Raw genomic sequence first — 22,032 nt, forward strand, 5'->3', positions numbered from 1 at the left:
GTGAAATTAGTCTATGCAGCCTGGATAGATCAGGCTTATCAATATAAGTTGTCCAACCCCTATCATCATGATGCAGACGAGTTACAAGTTACATCAATGAGTGAGCAAAGTCAAACAGTCCTCCAGTTTACAGAAGAACACATGTGAGATATAATCAAAACATATCAAGTCGCAGTGAAAGTACAAAGGCAAAAGTGGCACCATAAAAGGACAGTCTAGAAGAGCAAAGCAAAGAGAAGCAGGCCTTTATTTTATAACAAACTATAAATTCACAGGATTTTTATTTGAGCCTACATATGGTCACAATTACTTATGACTGAATTAGCCGTAAAGCCAGAGAGAGTTTTGGCAAGGTAAAGCCCCGCTCTAAAAGTTAATGTGTCAGGCTTCTTCATTAGGTATTATGGCGTTGTCGGCTACTGCACTGTGTCCAGTGGGAGCTGGAGAGCAGAAGCCTTAGAAGTGGGTATTGCATTACAGAGCGTTAGTGGGTGCCATGCTGCTTCCAGCTCTATTACCTGGATCACTGGGGATCTCCCGCTCTAAGGAGTTGTGTAGCAGGCTTTTCCCAACACCTCTAATTAACCATTTTGGACGGGCCACTCTAAAAGCAGCCCAGGAACCCTTTTCGCTGCTTACAATTAGCTCAAACAGTTACGTTAATGAGAAAAGACAACTGATCCTGGATGCAAACAGACGGGGTTAGATGCTGATGCTGAGGCATGCAGACATCAAAAACTATGACTCCCTCTTGTGGATAGAAAAGGAAGAGGAGAGAGAACTGTGCTGCCTAAGAAAATAAACAGAATGATGAAGGGAGACAGTGTGAGCTGAAGCAGGTGGATGATGTTCAGAGACATGGGCAGGTTTAGATAGTTTACACAGCCACGGCTGAGCAGCCAGCCCACTCTGCATCCGCTATCTGTCTGGAATTACCCAGGCAGATTTTCCAAGAACAACTGCATCAAGACTTCCCATCAATAACCACCTACTTTACACCCATCAACCCCAGTCTCACCCAGCCGTGTTAGTCTTACACCCACTCTCTAACGTCAGCGCCAGAGATCCAAATATGTCTTTAATAAACGTTCTCTGATTGCTCATAAGATGTTCCCATAAAGCTGTTGAAGCTGCTGTTTGTTTAAGATCTGCTATGTGTACACTTGATTCTGATTTGATTTATGTGGGAAGAGGAACTTGCCATTCATGTGTTTACTGATGTGCATATTTGCACTTTTAGCTGTGCTGATTCCCGATAATCTCTCAATCAAGAATGCACTGACATGCACGCCGTTTCTGCTCCTACGGGTGCTCCGTCTTCCTCACCTCCTCCATACACAGGATTGGAGTGGAGCCACATGCCTGCAATTATACCCCTGGTCAAGTCCGGCCCAGTCTTCCCTCTTCCATGTCATCTCCTCTGCTTTGATATGCTAATCCGCACAGAGAGAAAAGGTTCCAGCGTAAACAAGAGCTTTGATTTTTTCTATGGCACACATGATAGACATTAACCCGCTCATGTAGGCATCGGCTGCATCCCCAGAGTTTCAACTTTTGGTGTGTGGAGTTGTTGGAAAAGTGGGGAAGTGGCTCATATGCATAATGCACATACACATTCCTTTCTCTCAGACTCATCTCCTCTCCCCACACACCCCCTCTGCTGCCCCCCTGGGCTGTGGTGTTAGCATGATCTGGCAACACTTTCTGAAGCAAGTGTATAATGACTCAGGAGGACGTGCCGTCATCACACACGTGCATCCAGGCAACACAGATGCAGAAACAGACACAGGTCAGGGGAACCACAAACATGCAGCAGAAACAAACAAACAGATGCAAACATTACTGTGAAACCCACTCCTCTCACACAGACACATAAACAGATTCAATAGTCACTTTGTAGAAGAACACTTTTCTGTCTTGAGACAGGAGACAGCAGCTAATCTACATGAGGTACCACTGATCTGAGGAGTCATGCTGGAAGAAGGGACCACTTTGGGATTACATTTTGCAAAGTGAGCAGCACATACATAAAGGGAACAGGTTTATCAAACAAGAGTTGCAGAAGCCAATTTGTAGTCTTACAATTAGTGGAATGGGGAGTGAGTTCAGTGAATGTGTCTCCAGTGATTGTAGTAAAGACAATTGTGTCTGGAAAGTCCAGTATTCCTGGCTACCATTACATCATGAAAACAAAAGAACACTCCAAGCAACTCAGAGAAAAGGTTATTATAAAGAAAAAGTCAGGGAATGAATATAAAAATAAATTCCAAGGCACTGAACATCCCCCAGAGTTCAGTTAAGTCCATCATCAAGAAATGGAAGGAACATGGCACATGTGTAAATCTGCCTAGATCAGTCTGTCCTCACAATCTGAACAATTGCGCAAGAAGGAGACTGGTGAGAGAGGCCACCAAGGCACGTATTACTACACTGAAGGATTTACAAGCTACAGCAGCTGAGATGAGAGAGACTCTGCATACAACAGCTGTTGCCGGGTTCTTCACCAGTCAAAGCTTTATGTGGCAAAGAGAAAGCCACTGTTGAACAAACTCACATCAAATCTTGGCTAGAGTTCACCAAAAGGCATGTGGGAGACTCCATGGTGAAGTGAAAGAAAGCTCTTTGGTGCGATGAGTTTGAGCGCCTTAGTAGAGAGGGGTGCACCAGGGGCACCAAGGGCACAGGCCAGAAAGCTAGGTTATACAGCACTGTGGACAAGATTCAGATTGATATGACTTTATTTTTCCCAGAAGGGGGAAAAAAGTTTCACAGTCTACCAAAACTGCTTAATATGCCCCCTTAAGGCTCCTCTATACTCTGCACTCTCTAGTCCCTGGAACAGTAGCCCACCTTTATGATCCATTCCTTCTCAGCAAGCAGCAATCTGTCATCTAGCTCTGATCTCTTCCTCTAAATCTCTGCAAGCTGTTCCTTTATTTGCTTCTTTTTCTATTTTTCCCCGTCAATAACCAGCTGAACTTCTTGGAAGTGATCATCATCTGGTAAATCAGACGACTCCTCTCATAAATGATGGCTCTTTAACTCATTGTATAAACTTCCAGGGATAAATTAATGATAAGGTTTGAGGACCTTTCCAGTCACTTACTGCTAAACAGGCTGAAAATAGTCCTGCTGCTGTTTGCGTATTCACTTTCCTGGACCAGCAGATCTGGACTTTGAATGCTCTAAACACAGACCTACTTATTAAACATAAGACTCCTGCATAATAAAAATACTGGGAACAAGATGTCTAAACATAGATTTCAGGGCTATAAAAACACTACATTTCATGTGGGAGTTTTGGTCTGTTATGAATTTGTTTCTGTAGATTTTCCATGAGTTTATCTTCCAAGCTGATGTAAGCTAAGACAGGAGACAGTTGGAAGAATTTGTGTCTAGATGTGGCTGTGTCAGTTGGATCTAATATTGGATGCTTTGCTGCTTTTGAGTGACCAGACTGAATGGAGAGATCAAAGACACAGACACAGTCACAAAGTGGCCCTGTGGAGTGGAGCCTTACCTAATTGATCAGAATAGGGGAGCTGTATAGATTTAGAGGGGACAGTCTCGGGCAGTGGCCGATTTTTCAAGTGCTCGGACGCCACAGTGAGCACCAACAGGCGGCCTGGGTGCTGACGCGGCGTTGGCTGATGCAAAGGTGCAGAATTGCAGGATTTGACAAGACACCAAAGTGTGTCTTTGGGGGTAGATCAATCTAGAGCAGGAGCATGTCTTCGCTGATGTATCTTAAACTTTGAGGCTTGAACAAATGAAAAACTAACAATATTTCAGTCAGGAACACTTGTCATACATTTATCGTTTTATTGCAAAATGGATATTCACTTTTACTTGGCAGAGAAGGCTCTGCTTAAAAGATGCTCCCTAGGTTAGTCAAGCAGCATGCCTTCACTATCCAGGGAGCACATGGCTAGAAACCCCCATATGGACAGATACATTTATGACAAAGCATATTGAATACAATAAAATTTGTTCAAAAGCAATGAATCCATAGTAGCATGGATCTGAACATGAGGGTGCAACAATCTTTGAGCTATAGAGCAGTGGCTCTCAACCTTGAGGTCGTGACCCCCTTGGGGGTCGCAAGACACTGAGAGGGGGTCACCAGACACCTAAAAAAAACTAAGAACATTTTTTGAAATTACACTATTGTCACTTTATAACAATTTGACCAAATGTTAATCCTTTTTATCACCTTTTGACACCATTTTAGCCAATTTTAACCCATTTTTGTCAATTTTAAACCCTTTCCATCACTTTTTTCTGCCTGTTTTTGCCACTTTTAAACCAATTCTTGCCACTTACTGCCTATTGTTGCCTCTGTCAACCACTCTGTACACACCTTTTTGCCGTAACCACAGTTAACCCTTTTTTGCCAGTTTATATCAAATTTTCATCCCAGTCCACCTTATTTCCTCCAGTTTTTTGCACTAAAAAGCCATTTCAGCCACTTTTTAATCCCCTTTTCCACTTTTTGTGCCTGTTTTTGCCACTTTAATCCTTTTTTGGATATTTTTTCCACTTTCATCTAATATTTGCCACTTTTATCCCATTTGTTTTCTTTAAAAATCCAATTTCATCACCTTTTCCACCATTTTTTCCCATTATTAACAAATTTTAACATTTTTTTACCGATTTTAATTATGTCTTATAAGTTATTTCCATTTAAAGAGGGCTATTTATTACACAAATAAATAAATAAAGATATTTCTGTCTTTGATAAGAGTGGTTATTATTCAGGTCAAATATAAAATATGGTTTTCACAGCTTAACCTCACAATGGATCATGGTTTTGCTAACCTCCATAGACCCCAAGTTTGGCTGGGTCCCAGACACCTCCCCCTCTATCGCCCCTTATGGACAGCCTTGTCTGACTGTGTCCAACCACATTCAGATACAGCGAGGTCCCTGGTCTCTGGTACCTTTATTTTGGGGGTCGCAGGCCGAAAAGGTTGAGAACCCCTGCTATAGAGGAGGAGGCTGGGGTGGAGGAGGTTAAGCTTTACCAGCAGCAGCAGGGATTAGTGAGAAGTACATCATATTTAAATACACTGCTGTGTTGAGAGAAGAGCTGTGATTGGCTGTGGGAGCTTGGAGGCGATAATTGGGATCAGCAGGGAGTCAGCTAATCACAGCTGGGCGTATGCATTAATTAATGCTAGGCTTCATTTAGAAAAACCTACCTACATCAGAACCCTGCACTGTTAGCTTGGCCTGCATTTAAGGGAGTGAGATAACTGCCTTTGTTGGCCCAGTGCAAGACCTTGCAACTGTTTCCTTAGAGAAAGATCTAATGAGAGCTGCAATTTATCTCTTCCCATTTCAAGTTTTGTTATTGCTTTCTTTGATTTATGACTGCGCATCACAAGGGCTGGTTTTAAACAAAGCTTGGTAAGAAGACGAACTCATGACACTCTCAGGTGGCTTCAGATACACAATCTACGTCAAGGAAAAACTAGATAAAAGGAAAATGTAAGGAGGGATGATCAGGGCAGCTGAGTTTACCTTCTTCGTTTTGGCTTTCTTCTCGTAGGTGTCCGATAGAGGCTTCTTCTTGGGCTGCAGCGTGGCTTTGGAGAAAAGATCCTCAAACTCGTTGGCGTTGATGATGCTCGGCTCCTCTAGAGAACCCCACAGGGAGTTGTTGCTGGAAATAGAGGAGCAGAGTTTAGATTCATGTTGCTTTAACTTGCGGTAAATATGAGGTAATATGCTGCTTATGATTTGATCCAAGATCATGGTCCTTTTGTTCCTCATCTTTTACTTAACAATCTTTCCAAAACTTGGCAGTAAAAGCCTGATTCTCAACTTTAAAAAGTTTACGGGCTAAGTGATAAAATAACAAAAGTTTGCTTCACTAATAAAAGAACATTTCTCACAAATGAAGCAGAATACATGAGTAATGTTGTATTTTAGAGGTTGCTCAGTAACACAGAAGAAAACATAAAGTATATTTTTTTCACAAAAATCTGTGTCTGAAGTCAAGAGGACATTCAGGAGCTGAAACAAGTCTACTTGTCTGCTCACTGAACCCTAAAACATATGTCTCTGCTTTCCTTTGCTAAATCTGTTAATCAAATGTACATTAAAAGCATAATCAACAGACTGACAAAAAAAAAAAGATTCTGTGAAGAGATTTTAGAGTGATGACATCTGTAATACACTGCACATGTCTGCTCACAGGGTTCCTATGTTTATTCACAAGTCCCAGCTGTTTTTTCAGGTCATAGTTTTCTGATTTGGCATCTCATCTGTGAGCTCAAGTCAAGAATCAGAATGCAAAACACTGCAACAAATACCTTATAGGAATGAATACACACTCCAAAAAAGTAGACTTAATGAGGGTCATGTAAGTGCAGTTGGAGTTGCATATGTCTCCTGTTTCAGTGGTGAGAGCAAAGAGGTTTTGTGTTGAAGACATAATAATACTGTCCCTAAATAAGCCTTTAAGTTCCACTTTTTTCCCATTGACTAAGGGGAAAAAGTCCAATGATGAGCCTTTGATTCCTCTGAACACATCTGTGCAGGAATTCAGCTTGGAAAAGATAATTGCACTTAAACCCCAGGACATTTTTCCATGCAAGACAACTTTTTAATTGAACAGATCATGCCTATAATTGAATCCGAATCCTCCTTAAAGCTCTGCTCACAGCCTCTAGATAAAGTCTTCTCCAAATGTTGCCAACTGTACTTGGTTCACCTGGCGTCATTTCAAACCTTTACACCGTTCCCCCTCATAACTCAGAACCTCACACCATAAACAGCGATCGTACAGCTGATCCAGCTACAGTTAAACATCTGACCCATTTAATGCCCCTTAACTCTGCCATTTATGGTTTAATTTACTGCTGACGTGAAAGCGCCGTCAGTCAGTCCTGCAGCACCGGCTGAGACCAGTGAGAGGGCAAACTACAACTTCAGCTTCCCGCACTAATCCAGCCATGGAAATACAAGGCCATAAAGCTGGAGGCCTGGAAACAACCACAGCCACTGGAAATGGGCTGGATAATCCACTTACAATTACAGAGGATCTGGTGCAGCAGCAGAATCTATGATATGTCAGTTTTCCCAGATACACGAGGAATCTATTCGACTGCAGCCAATGAGGCTATGGCAATAGGATGACTGCTCACACAACTGCAGCTATTTATATCCAGGATCATCATCTTACCCAGCAAAATCTGTGATGTGCAATGAAACTATTAAATGTTAAAAGGGGATAAAAGCAGGTTGGGTGTGTTTTAAATGAGTACCTGCATGTTACACACTAAGAGACTTGGGGGGGCTCTAAGGTGGCGTTACATGATGCTTTTCAAAACAGCAAAGAAAATTTCAAATTATTAATAGATGAGTGAGATTTGTGTTTAAAGTGTAAACTTATACATGACGCTGTGTGCCACATTGTAAGCTACAACTACCTCCAGGGACTGTGGGGGTCCCCGGCCTCTGACGCTTTTATATTAGGAGTCACAGGCTGAAAAGTTTGGGAACCTCTGCTCTACATAATCCAAACAATACAAATTACCTTTTTTATATTGTTTTTTTCCTACCTTTTCTTTACTGACTTGCTAGCTAGCTTAGCAGACACAATCACAAGAGCACCAATGAATCTAAGGGTAATGAACTGCTTGATTTGGCATGAAAGCATGACCAAAGTATCCAGGATTTAACGTGATTGGTCAAATGATTGCAAGCTGAGTGTGCATGCATGCATGTTCCTGCAAATAAGATGCATTTGTGTTAATTAATAACCTTTTAAATGCTCCTTTGCAATGCGTTTATCATGCATATTCATATCATGATCATGGTAAAAATGTAAATCAGGACAAACTTCAACCAAGCCGGGTTTACAAGGTATGGATATTAAATAATGAGATTGTGCTTAAGAGGATAAAACCACGCGGTTCACAGTCACATGGAGTGTTATAGATTAAAGGTTGAGTATTCCTACACAACTGCTGTGAGTTTCCAATAAGTTACGTCTTTAGTTCACTGCTAGCTACTGGTTGAAGTGCATGTGTTTTTGCTAAGGCGTTTAAAAAAGAATTAGTTTAAAAGTTGAAAACATTAACTTTAATTTTTTGGTGAAATTGAACAAAACAGTAGCCAAATCTTTCCGTGCATTGTATGGGAAACACTGCATGTCACATGCATATGGGTTTGAATGGTACAAAAGATTTTGAGAGGGCAGGGAAGGTGAACATTCAGGGAGCCCATGCAAATGTTATGTCCTGACTCTGCAGTAACTTACATTTTTAAAGGAATTTAACCGTTTTTAATTCTCTTATTTATAGGCTGAATATCATCGACACTCTTGCTACTGTCTGAGAAACATCTAGTGAAATAAAAAAGAGAAAAAAAAAATCTTGGAGCAAAACCCTTGATCTGTTTTTGTCTTGTTTTATTACACAAATTCACTCTAAGGAAAACATCTACTTGTCAGCACTCTCTGGTAGAAACAGAGACAGCTACTTATCTGCAATAGATATTAGAAAACATGCTTATATTGGCCGATGTTCCAGTCTGTAGCTACATTGATTAACACTGATTTACTGAAATGAAAAGTACAAATGCTAAGTGAGGTTGCACTAGAAGTCGAGTTCAAATTAGGTAAGGGTGAAGAAATACAGATGTGTGAAACCAAAGTGATTTTTGTGTTGTAAACAAATTATGATTTATTTCAGCCTAGGACTTACTTTTGTAGTTTTGGCCATGCTCAGAGGTTGGAACAGTTGTGAAAAAGTCAACATCTTCTGCAGAGTCTCTATTTGTTGGTCATTTTTAAGTAAGAGTTGTCAAAGTCATCATAAATCCTTGATTGTAAAGGAAAAATGTTTGCACAAAATTAAGATAACTATGGTTGAAAAAAGGCTAGTCAGCCTCTGAATAAATCTGACTGTTGTGGAGTCTATTTATTGCTTGTGTTTTTGTTCTTTTTGGAACTTCTTTGCAGAAATGCTGCATTCCAAGATCTCTTTGATGAATCTGAGCTGTAAAATGTTATTCAAGAGACAAAATAGTAAAAATAAGACCTAGATTGCAATTTAAAGCACATACTTATTGTCCTGTATTTGGATCCGGTTCCAGTACAGAGGCTTCATAGGACATGCTGGCTCAATGGCAGGTTTCCGCGGGGCCTTTTCCACCTTCTGGCCAAAACCAAAGCCCCCCATAGGGGGAGGAGGTGGTGCGCCGAAAGCTGGTGGAGGGGGAGGAGGAGGTGGTCCAGCTCCAGGTAGGCCAGGAGGCAACGGTGGAGGAGGTGGGGGAGGTGGACCACCTCCAAAGAAAGGAGGAGGTGGTGGTGGAGGTGGTGGTGGTGGTGCTCCCATGCTGCCGGGCAAAGGGGGAGGGGGAGGTGGTATCGGTGGTGGTGGAGGTCCCGAGAGGCCCGATAGGGAAGTGGGAGGAGGAGGAGCTGGTGGAGGTCCAGAGAAGCCAGGAACAGGAGGGGGAGGAGGTGGAGGAGGAGGTGGTGCAGGAGGCCCTGAGGCAGTTTCAGCTTTTTTATTTAGTCCGATAGAGTCTAGGTTGAGTCTTTTTGGGATGCTCTGGCTGGGGCTTTGGGCCAGCCCGCCTGGGTCTCCGTCAGGGCTCCTGATGAAGGTGTCCCTGTCTGTCTGGACCCCCACAGTGCGATTCATCTTTAGTGTTGGGTCGTCCGTGGTGGAGACAGCCACATCGCAGACCCCAACTCGCTCCAGGCCAGAGTTGTACGACCTGTCTCGCTGCATCTTTGCGATGACTCCCTCCAGGTGTGACAGAGAGACGGCATTTTCCCCTCGTAGCTGGAAGATCTTGAGCTCAAAGTCGGACTGAAAGATGGAAAAGAAGGAGAAAGAGACCAGAAACTTCAGCCATTTTCCTTCATAGGGTAAAAATAAACCATATTAGTAGGTAGACAGAGTGTTTCCTTGAATGAACTTGGCTTAGACTGTTATTAATCTTCTAAGGGGACTACAGTAGCTATCATATTATCATGTTTCCAACTTCATACCCATTTATTATATTTCTCCAATCTGAGGTCAATATGTGACAAGCACAATAACAATCTTTAACGTCTGGTTTCCTTTGACATGTCATCCATCCAACTAAAACAGTCCAACCTAAGTGAAGTATTGATTTGGACACAAAGAACATTGTTTTGCAATATATCTAACACATGTTCCTGGTTAAGTAGGGTCAGAGCACAAACAGAATTAGGCACGTTCCCACCCTTTCTTGTGGTGTGACTGTGGTGCATGTTTCTCAGTGTCAGCATCAGTCCGTTACAGGGCAACATCAAATTAATGGCTTAAAGCAGACAGGCTAGGAAACCAACTCTGGGGTTAGACTTCAAGGAAACAGTCCATAAAGTCATTTATCAGTGGAACAAATTATGAAACATGACCAGAGCTCTGCTCTATTGGCTATCAAGAGTTAAAAATGTTAAGTCAGACGTTGAAGGAATGAAACACTGACAGCTCTAATAGAGTGAGGGTGAGCGTCATGTTACACATAACATTCATGTCAGTCACCGAATTGAGAGAGTGCAGGAAGAAAAAAACATAGTGCTCAAGTTTAATAAAAATCACTCTCTTGACATTTTTTCTAACTTTCCACAGTTCACGTCTTCTTGGGTGTCTAAAGTATGATTTTCCATCTTTTCATTCAGTTTATCTTTGATATCTAAGATTTTACTTTTGTTTGTAGGGATGAGCAAATACATCAGCTCATCATCTGCATCTGTAATATCTGCCCAGTAAACAGAGATTGGCATATTGGCAAATAATGTGGTATGAACAGATATTAGTTGCACATTTCTGTCTGGTTCTGTTTGATCAATCTGATGCTGGCAAACATGACAGCTGATTTAGATCAACACTTTTTAATCAGGCAGAGAAAGCGACCTGTTTGACAAATCTGATCTGTTTTTGTAGTCAAACATGAGAGGAAATGTCTGCATTTTGAGAGTATTTCATCAAAACAAGTGATGAAAATCATCAGCATCAGTATCAGCAACTGGAAAAAAAGTTATTTCAAACATCGGTGCCAGCCTTGATTTTGACAATCATCGATTCTCTACTTTTTAGTCTTTTCTAGCACTTAAAGTGGGCCAGTACGCAACGGTATACAGGACCAGCATACTGGCACTTCTCACAAGTTCAAGGTATAAACAGAAAACCTGACATCAAATTTAAAACTTTAAGACCTTTACAAATTCAACAACACAGAAAAAAACAGTAGTGTTTCTTATTTTAGTATGTAGATTAAGCTTTCTTGAAGCATTCTGAGATAAGAATATGAGGCAAAAGACCTCAGTTTGAGACCAAGGAAGCTAATAATGGAAGGTTTCTTTTAGTTTAATGACCTAGAGTGGCCACACCATATTCTTTAAGTACCTTTTAACAAGTTTTGCACTTCAGTTGAAACTCCAAAATAGAACAGGATACATTTAGGATTAACGAAAATATTATACAGCATTTTTGCCCGTTTCAGGACACTTAATTATTCTTTAATTCAGATTCTGATTCACTGATGTGTCAATGATCACTTTACTGTTTCAGCTGATAACAATATAGCTCACTATAGTTGAGTTATAACATTTTAATAATCTGGCAGAGGTTCAAAGGAACGCGACATGAGTAAAATGAAAGAAAAATCAAAAGCAGAAAAACTACTTATAATCTTATTAAGTGAATAAAAATGAAAAAGAGTAACAAAATTGAAGTCCTCATAGTCTTGCATTTATGACTTTTTAATATCTTTTAAAAGCCTTAATTTTTCCAAATCAGTTTTTTCACTTTTAATACTTTGTAAGACCCCCCAGGACACCATGAAGTTGCTGGTACGCTCTCCTGTCCTTTCCACAGCTGACAGCTTTTGTGGATGACTTATGTTAGCATCTCGACAGATCCATTTGGCAAACAGCGCTCTCCTGGTTGTGTGCTATGACGTTCACCTTTGTTTAAGAATCCAGGTGAACTCACTGGTCACTGTGCTGGAGGAAAACCAGAGTATAAAATGTTCACCTCTCCTGGACAGTCCAGGACTAGAATGGACACAGCACTTAAGCAGTTGCACCTCCACAGAGGAGCCTGACCCTCCAAAAACACCTGTTCCTGCTGATATTTCCCTGAACAAGATGTCAACATTAACAATATTTGATAACAAGAACGGTATTTAAAAAGAACGGCTGGACTGTTGATAAAACGATCATGGACAGTATTTTGGCTCATTGTTTAATTTTTATTCTGTTATTTTATATTTCATATTATGGTTTATTTTACTAAAAATTATTTTGGGGTCTTTGCCTTAATTTGGAGAGGACAGGACAGTGGATAGCGTAGGAAATCAGGGAGAGAAAGTCAGGAATGTGAGCCTCTATCAGTAATACTGGCCACAAAATAGTCAACTTCAACTGTTGAGTCTAATGGGAAATAGCATTTTATTTTTCTCATTTTCTTGTTTAACAAGTACTTTATTTTTATATAACTTTTCATGTCCATGTTGACTTGTGTGACATTTGATCCACGAGGATTTGACTTAGAAGTGACTATTTATGTCTTTATAGATTAAAAAAAAAACGTAGCTATGAATTGCAATTCAGATAAAAAAAAAAAGATACTAAGATAAGATTTATGTTTCATATTGGCCAAATCAGTTCCATGATGACAGGTGATTAAGGAGCGTACTCACACCATTTTTTCCCAGTTAAAGCCCTGCTTTATTAACACAGGATGGGAGACAGCGTCAGAAAATGGATATCTCCAACTCCGACAGTCACATGCTGATGTGTCCTCTGTTCCCACTGCCGCGTCAGTGGAATGTCAATGTGTAGGGATGCATATGAATGGCATTAGCTAATACTAATGATGGCCACTCGACATAGCAGCCTTCTGCATCAGTGTTTAAATGTCGAGTGAACAGTTGTGAATGACTGAAACCTGATGACTAAGCATGACTCGTTGTGTAAAAGGCGCGTTGAGTAGTCAGACGACTATAGGCGTTACAAGTCCATTTCCATAGAATGGTTTAGGCTGTTCTTCCACTTAAAACCAGTCTACATTGACACAAACAGTTAAAAGTTGCAAGATTAAGTGGAAGGGGATAACCTCAAAATGATCTTTTTAATCATCTTGACTGATAGGTAAACCAAGAAGAATACGTGGCACTCTTGAAAGCTGTAACATCTCTTTCAGTGCTCTCACATAAAAGTGACTGCTCCTCATTGAGGTACTGCTGCACTTCATTTCATGCGTACTTAGTGCCATCTAGTGTTCAGAAGAGTTAACTGTGATTAGATTCCTTAATTGCCTGACCAATGTACTGAATTTGCTATTTGTCTGTTTAATAATGCACTTAAAAACCTGCTTCCTTTACCTCTTCCTTTAACACTCTTGCATTAAATTCAGTGTTGTAACACATCTGCTTAAGCCTTTAATAATTACTTACATGCATCCTCTCCAGCTCCTCTTTGCACTCTCTCTTCAGCTGCAAGAGGGCAGCCTGGTGCTCTGAAAGGAGGCAGAACAAGGACACACAACGTGATTTATTCAACAAACACTCAAGCGCACACTCATTCAATAATCACAGCTCAATGCTGGAGTCTTTCTTTTATTTATCGGTGAAGGGAGGGGGGAGAGAGTTATGTTTTCCTGAGCTGTTGGCTATAAGGTTAGCACAGTAAATCATTACCAAGCTTGTTTGCAAGATATAAAACATCAAAACAAGACATACAACTGTTTGTGGTTAACTTTAAGAGAAGGGCGGGTCACCTTCACTATAATAGGGACATATTTAAAACTCAGCTAACCAGTTTTACATCATACTGCTGGCTGAAATGAAAGCCAAAACATTTTTCCACAAGAAAACACATTTAAACCTCTGATCTATCTGCAGCAATATGAGATGAAGGGAGGGGATTTAAATGATTTTATTTATGCATTTTTAATATATCATGTTACTCTCTCCTCTGTCCTGGGCTACTTTGTATCTGAATGAATAAAGTTAAAAAATCGTATATCTCCTCCTGTTATTTCACTGTATTTGCTGACTTAACAGCTGCATATTGGCGCATTTTCATTTATTTTGTATCTAAAATTGAGAATAAAATCAAGACCAGGCACAGAATATGATCTCATAGGATATAAGGCACTGCCTGCCTATGGTTCTTTTAATGAGCAACACAGCATTGCAGCTGAGTCAATAATCAGACTCAGGCTGATCTCAAACATCAAGAAACTAAAACTAAAACCTAAGCACTGCATTTTTTTTTAGCTTGTAAGAATTCATTACTGTTGTCTGCACATCTCTAATTGGTTTTGTGTTTTTATATACATAGTACTCCAAACCACACAGAACTGAGGTGCTGTCAAGTAAAGCTGGAGTTTTGGTGTACAAAAAACCGAAACATAAAACATTCTTTTAAGATGATTTAGAAAAGGTAACAATTAAAGTAAAGAAACATAAAAAAGTTAATGTAAAGGATATAATTATACATCTTACTACAGGGTTGCTTCACACATTAAAACATCAAATTTAAAAGACCTTTATTAAGACTTGAACTGAGAAAAACTAATACAAGTTTTTGCACTTGAAAAATAAAGGCATTTAAGATTTCTCGGCACACTGGACCAGGACTGACTTTTCTGATTTAATGTTCTGTTTATGAAATGTCCACTGGTATAGGACAAAGAAGCTTTTAGGTCATAAACGCCCAACCCTGGTGGTTTCTGGCATGTTTAAAGCCTCTAATCTATCAATAAACTGCAAACTGATATTAATTATAAAGTATTTTGAGCAGATGTGCTGAGCTGATTCTTGTGATTAAAAAGGAGTGGAACACTGTTTACAGGGAGGTCCTGTTAAAATAAAGGTGGGCTGCTATAAACCCCTGTGGTTAAAAGAATTAGATTAGTGCTTCACAACAGTTTATTAACAAGGTTTATTCATATTTAATAGGAGAGGGGGTCTGGAGGCCCGCCGGGAAATTTGAAAATCCATCACACAATTTTCTACATTTTGGTGAATATTTATGAAACCATTTTTGATGGAACTTCAGTCAGAAATCCAAGATCACCAATTATAGAAGATTGGGATTTCCTTTATAAAGCTCACATTCTAGTTACCTTGTTTTTTTTTTTTCACGTAGCAATTCTAAAATTAGTAGTTTCATATAAAACACAAATAACATTAGAGATGCCTGTTTACTGCTTTAACAAATAAAACTAAAGACTATCTACAGCTAACCTTGTATAAAGTCAAACATTAGACAGTGTAATTTTCAGATTTTACCAAAATAAGGGAGTTATGCAGATAATGGTGGAAAAGATTACTTTAAAATCTTTATATGAGGGAGTTAGAATAAAGATATGGACAGAAAACTTTTCCGCCATCCCGTTGCTGCAACTTTTCTTTCACTGTTTTCAGCGGCAGAGTTTAGTGACGATTAGTCCGTCAGTGTGATTGAAGACATTTCTTCTTTTCTCTAATCATTAAGCTAATATGTCTCTAACACTGGGGGCTTCTCTCTGACCCCGCTCACACTGAGGAGCTGGGCTAACACACAGACAGACACAGATTATGTAGAGGCAGTGCAGCTGTAAATGTTAACTTTAACACGGAAAGTAAATATCTAATCAGCCAATGATAATCGATGATTTTAGGCATTTAGACATGGACAAGAAGTTGAAAACCAAGCATCAGAATGTGCATCTCCTCTGTTGTGTCCAGTGGTAGAATGAGTCTCCCAATAAGGGTGGCTCACACTGACCTGCTCGACTTCTGGAGGTTTTGCTTCTTCTTCTGAACAACTGACTACTTTGGTCATTACTTATTGGTGAAGACAATTTAACTGATAGCGATGATTAGGGGTCTCACATTAATGATCATTTTTTCATTACTGATGTTTATCGTTAAAAAATATTTTTTAAAAGCTTCTTACACCATATGCGTAGCCTTTAGTACTGCATGGCTGCACCTGCGTTCAACTTTATTTGAAGCACCAACTGATGGTGTTCCCTCCTGTCAAGATCTTTAATTTTGTTGTACTTTCTCTCAGATGTAGTTTTTGGACAAAAGTGTCTGATAAATTACATTAAAGCATTGTGTAAACATGGGGAGGGTACCCTCCATGGACTCTGCAATCTTTGATTTTTGCATCTTGCATGTTTCTACAGTGCCACAGAAAGGATCAAATAATACAAAAATTTTAAATATTCAGGTTATTAAACACTAGTTTAGATAGGCTTACTTATAAATATTATGTTTCATTTTTACCAAGTTTGTTTTGCTCAATGCTACTAAGCTAAAATTGACACACTGTACCTTTAAAACAAAAGCAAGAATACAGGTTTGGATTCAGTGGATAATTCAATTATTCATTTAAATTATTACAATTATTACAATATCATATCTATTAAAGCATGTGTGTGCCCATTTTTTTCTGTTACTCTGATGTTTTTTCACCTACCTGAAACCTTACAGAACTAACTAAACTGACTGAAACTAACTGCTGATTACACTAAAGGCTGAAAAAACACAGTTGTTAATCAAGTGGAAACTTTTTTAGCTCAAAGCCTCAACTTTGAGAAGCATCTGGCTGCAGACCTCTATGATGGGGCAACCTCAACAGTGGGGCAGGAAGTGACATACTAATCCTTGTTGGGTTTTAACTTAGTTTGTGGTGTGTTATCTTTCTTTTTTTATTTTGTAAAAACACTGTTTTAATGTAGTTTTGATTAGCTTTGAAGTTAGTTTTGCTTTTTTCAGTAATATGGGATACCTGTCAGGGGCGAGACCCAAAAGGGCCAGAAAAAAAGTAGTCATACAATTTTTACAATACATATTAATATAGGCTACTCTTTACTTTCATTTTATTTGCTCAAATTTTATGTTTGAACACAACTCAAGACATAACCTTACCACTTTGTGAAGTCTTCTTCAATCAAATCTGGCCTTTATAAACTCAACTTGCTAAGTGTATGTCAGTCTGTATGCTGCTGTCAAAAACCAAAACCAAGACCATTTTGCCTCTGATTTTATTTTACATTAGTTTTGTCAGCACACTTAAGTTTTAGGCATGTTTTTAAATTCTATTACAGTTAACTAAAATAATTTTACATTTTTGTTTCAGATATTTTGTTAACTATAATAACACTGCTTTTAATTGGTGCACCTTTCATAGGCTGTAACTGTGTGACCTGTTACATGATACATGAATGTACACGTGTTAGTTTTATCTATACGACCTCTGTTCTGTCTTTGAATTTCCCAGCTCTATTTCCTTAGACAAGAGTACAAACCACAGGGATTATCCAGATTTGATAGTCTTAATCTATTCTCAGGGCTGAAGCAACACCACATCCAACAGCTGTTTCCCTCCTCTTCAATGCACTTGTGATCAACACAATTTCTCTGCACCCAGAACATGAAAGAAAAGCTTTTTAATTTAATCAACCTGCAGCAGCCTATGTGTGCTTTTGACCTCTCTCTGTGTCATTACACCTTTAGAGTACAAGGTGGGCAAAAATGGCGTGCTGCCCGGAGTGTATTTGATTCCATTAAGTGCTTTTTCTGTGCTACCACCCACACGTGCTCATCTGTGGCAACAAGAAACAGCAACCAGATAAACAGCTGCATTAACATCCCTAAATGGATTTAAGGATGTCTGACACATTGCTGCTGATACTAGGCAGGATCTAAATTCTAATCTCTAGGGTGTGATAGTGACAGTTTTAGAATAATTTCAGTGTTGTCATCTTTTCAATGACTAAGGTCTGTGATTTGTCTACAATGACAAAACAAATCTGTGATAGGTGTGTCAGTTTAGGCTTGACTGCTATTATTCTCTGCCAACATTCTAATCTTCCAATCTTCCAAGACAGCAGTGTCAAAAGCAGCGAGCTTGAGCTTCTTACCTGCTTCAGTGTATTTCAGCCCCACCTTCTCTTCCTCATCTTTCCCTTTGGGTGGGGGCCACACAGCCTGCAGACGCCCTGGAGTCCGGTCTTCGCTGTCTGAAGGCGACACAATCTCTGTCTGTGAGAAAGAAACACATGCAGAAACATTAACAATGCAAAAAAACAGCATCGAGAACTAAGCTGAAGCATAGTGTGAGGATTTAAAGTTTCATACATTAGCTTCTGTTGGAGTTGTGGCTTCCCTGCCAGGAGATCTGGAGGTTCTTTCAAAAATAGACCTCAGACTTTCCTTGTCATTCTTGATTTTCTTTTTCACTGCCTCCAGATCCACATCTTCCGTTATCTCCTTTTTAACAGACTTGGGGCCATACAAGTTCCTGAAGGCTTCATACGCCAGATCTGAGGTTTTCTTTCCCCCTGGTGGTGATGCAGGTGATTTGGTACCTGGACCTTTCTCTTCTACAGCCTCTCCTGCCTTCTCAGAAACATTTTTGCTCAGTTCGGGGTCAGCATCCTTTTTGTCGTTTGGCTTTTTAGTTTCCTTGTGTTTGTTTCCTGTGCGAAGGTGACTGAGCTGGGCCATTACTGTGCTTTTAGTGTCTATGATGGATTTTGTCTCTGTGTGTTTTTTAGCTGGGTTGGCCGCTTTTTGCTCTGGGAAGAGCTTGGCTTTATTTACAGACTTTTTCAGGCTAAGAAGGGCCAAATCAGCATCTTTCTCCCTCTGTTTTATCTCTGACACTGTCTCTCTCTCCTCACCCACTGCTCCTTTTTTCAGCACACGTAATCCACTGAAGAGAGCCGGCATCTGGAAGGAAGGCGACAAAGAGAGCGCCCCATCCTTGGATGGTGATGAAGTGGAAGGCGAGGGGGAAAGAGATGAATTTGGAGATGGCTTGTTTGTTTCTGGTGTCTTTGGAGCAGTTTTGACTGGAGAAGAAGGACTGGCACTTTGCTTGATGTCACAAGGAGACTCATCGGATAAAGATGCAAGTGTTTTGGTTTGATTTTTGATATCAGTAGAGTCTGACAGCTCCTGTGGAGTGGACGAAGATTGGACCAAAATTTCAGGAGTGCCAGGGCTTGAGAAAACAGAGGACATGGAGCTGGAAGGTTCATTCGTCTCCTTCTCAGCCGTGGACATTTGCTCTTTCTCCCTCTCCTTTTGTTTATTATCTCCATCTCCTAAGTCTTTTAAAGACGACGCTGGGGCTGCAGCATTTGTGGGACTGATGGTGGGAACAGGCTTAGAGCAATCTATACTAGCAAACTCCTCGCTCTCATCTGTTCCCACAGTGTCTGTGTTACCTCCAGATTTTTCTACATCCAAAATCAGACTTGCAGCATTCTTTTTTGTCTCATCACTTTCTTGTTTGTCTTCTGTGGTGCTCTCTTTCGTCTCATCCCTCTCCTCTTTGGAGTTTTCCTGTTTGGAGCTTAAAGACTTGGAGGGACTTTTACTTGATAACTTGTCTGAATATAAAATATCTTCTATAGGCGATCTCTCCTGAAGTTTGTGTGTTCTAAACACAGGCACATGGTACTCTTCATCGCTGGCATTTTTTAACTGATCTCCAACCCCGTGGTCCGTTGTTTTATTATCCTCTGACAGACTAGTTCTTCTGTGCGCTGCCTCCTCATCCTCTGTGTCACTGTATGTCTCTACCATGGTGACCTGGACCAGGTCTAGGTCAGCCGAGGTTCTGGCTGCCCTCTTTTTAACTGCCTCGCTGGTTTCTGTTGAATCAGTGCTTGCTCCTGTATCATCGAAAGCATGCGTTTTATCCCCAGGTGTTTCTTCCCCTTTTTTGGGCTCACTTTTAGTAGTTTGATCATCTTCAGGAGGAGGTTCCTCCTCATCTGGTATGTCCTTGAAACCCACCAGCACAGCCGGGTCTTCAGATCTGCTGAGGCCAAAGATACCACCAATGACATTAAGGAGACTAGAGGGCTGCTTCACCAGGCTATCCGAGTTGCTGCCAGTGCAGTCCATTCTAGTTCAAAGTATGATACCAATTGTGAAGAAAGCAAGGAAAACCAAAACAGGTAGCAGCTCAAGAAAAAAGTGAATTGAAAATGTCACAAAACAATTCGTCTTCCACTTCCAGGCTGCTTGTATTCAACTTCTACTGCCAGCTGGGAACAAAAGGCCTTTGTAAGGACAAATCTCCCCAGCTCCTCTTACCTTCTCCAGGAGGGTGCCAAATAAAGCCACACAACCCTGTATTTCTGTTTAACATCACATAGAAGTGTTGAATAAATCAGACTTTCACAGCATCAAGCAAAAGCACAACAGGCGGTACAGTATGCTGTCACTGGTGCAGCTAATACTTCTCTGTAAGAGCAATATTCCCATGACGCTGTGAGTGAGCTGCTCAGTGGCTGGAAGCATGTCCCAGTGTAATCTCCCTGGGAGAGCAGAGTTCACCTGCCTTTCACACAAGCATTCCCAACAGCTCCCACGAGCTGAGCACTTATATCCACAAAGTTAAACATTGTCCTGTGCCGGTTTCACAGCCTGGAGTCCATAGATAAAAAGATCTTCTGGATTTGAGTCTGTCTTCTTTAACTTTCTCTCTCAGTTTACAGGAAACTCTGTGTTCTGGAGTAGTGTGGGAAAAAAAGCCCTCAGGTCGGAAAGAAAATGTGTCTCACTGGTCTACCCGGTCTGGGGACGCCTCCCTTCAGGTCCCTCCCTTCTTGGGAGGGGACCTGTGGAGCCCAGCACTGCAGGTGTCTGATTACCTCTACGCACTTCCGTATAATGAACACTGAGGTAAAAGAGCAAACACCAAGAGTGGAGAGAGTGTCTGTGGTCAGATGGACCACCAGCATTGTGTGAGCTAAAGACGTAAAGGGCTTAAGATGTGGTGATTAGGCAGTCAGCTCTGACTAACATGCTAGGACACTAACATTAGATTAGCAGGGCAGTATTACTCACACAAAGACAGTGTTGGGCACGTTACCTTTAAAAAGTAATTAGTTATAGTTACTAGTTACTTCTCCCAAAAAGTCACTGAGTTAGTAACTGGATTACTCTACTATAAAAGTAACTAGTTACCAGGGAAAGTGACTATTGCGTTACTTTTTTAAAGTTCAAATATGTCTAAGAACTTGGATATTTTCTAAGCAGGTTTCACAAGCCAGTTGCATAGAGTAGAACTGCATAGACAGGTACTAACACAGAACTTTTAATATTTATTGCATCTCAACAGACCACAGCTGGTAGACATACTGTACTTCAAGTATTTTCTTCATCACAAAAATACACACTTTACCAATATAACAATATGACAAGTGCTTTCAACTCTCACACATAGCCTCCCTGCCTATCACTCCATTCAGTTCAGTCTGTGTCACAAGTTTTTGTGAAGCTGGAGCAGAAAAAGCTATTTTGTTGTAAGGAAATTCAGTGTCCTGTTGTTTTCTCTACAGTTTAGGCGAAGCCCAGATCGCTCTGTTACATTAACAACAGTATTTTTGGCCACTAGTTTTGTAGAAGCGTGTGCCGTTGAGAGATGCTTCATTAGATTAGAGTTGCTTACAACGGACGTGGACAAACACTTCCCTACACTTCCCGGGACATAATGTACATTTCACATGTATGTTTCTGCCTTTTACCTCAAGGTGAATAAAAGTAGTGTCTGTGCTTCCAATTAAAAGAAGCCAACTTTCCCTCCAGAGTCGCCATTGCTGAGCGTACCTCTCTTAGTTTGGGTGTGTGAGGCTGCTGTGTGCGTGCGTGCTTTGTGTGTAAACTGAACGCTGCCTCTGATGTCTCGCGCCTCCCTCCTCCCTCACCAAAGAAAAAATAAATAGTTTTGCAGCTCCTGTGGCGAGCCAAGTCGGATGACACGAACCTCAATGAGTAGCTTTAGTTCATAACATGTCCCATTTTATTGCCGGTAACGGTAACGGCGTTGTAACGATGGAAGTAGTAATTAGATAGATTACAGGTTACTGAAAAAAATAACGCTGTTAGTAACGCCATTAATTTTAACGCCGTTATTCCCATCACTGCACAAAGAGATGCATTCATTTAGAAAATCAAGGTTATAATACACTTACCTTAAGTGTTGTTTAAATGAGGATTACAATTTTTTAAATTGAA

The 22,032-nt window shown here is 40.5% G+C and overlaps 1 protein-coding gene across 2 annotated transcripts in view; it reads right to left on the reverse strand.

The window, feature by feature from the left end:
- LOC121526426 (formin-1-like) overlaps positions 1–22,032 on the reverse strand; it is a 90,553-nt gene that overhangs the window by 43,796 nt on the left and 24,725 nt on the right. For both annotated transcript variants that reach the window (XM_041813003.1, XM_041813004.1), the window contains exons 4-7: positions 17,919–18,039; positions 13,453–13,514; positions 9,076–9,833; positions 5,524–5,665 (exon numbers count right to left, since the gene is read on the reverse strand). In XM_041813003.1, the coding sequence (XP_041668937.1) occupies positions 5,524–5,665; positions 9,076–9,833; positions 13,453–13,514; positions 17,919–18,039 (1,083 nt within the window). The remainder of the gene's footprint in view (positions 1–5,523; positions 5,666–9,075; positions 9,834–13,452; positions 13,515–17,918; positions 18,040–22,032) is intronic.

Source organism: Cheilinus undulatus, linkage group 18 (assembly GCF_018320785.1).
Source record: "Cheilinus undulatus linkage group 18, ASM1832078v1, whole genome shotgun sequence".
Lineage (NCBI taxonomy): Eukaryota > Metazoa > Chordata > Actinopteri > Labriformes > Labridae > Cheilinus > Cheilinus undulatus.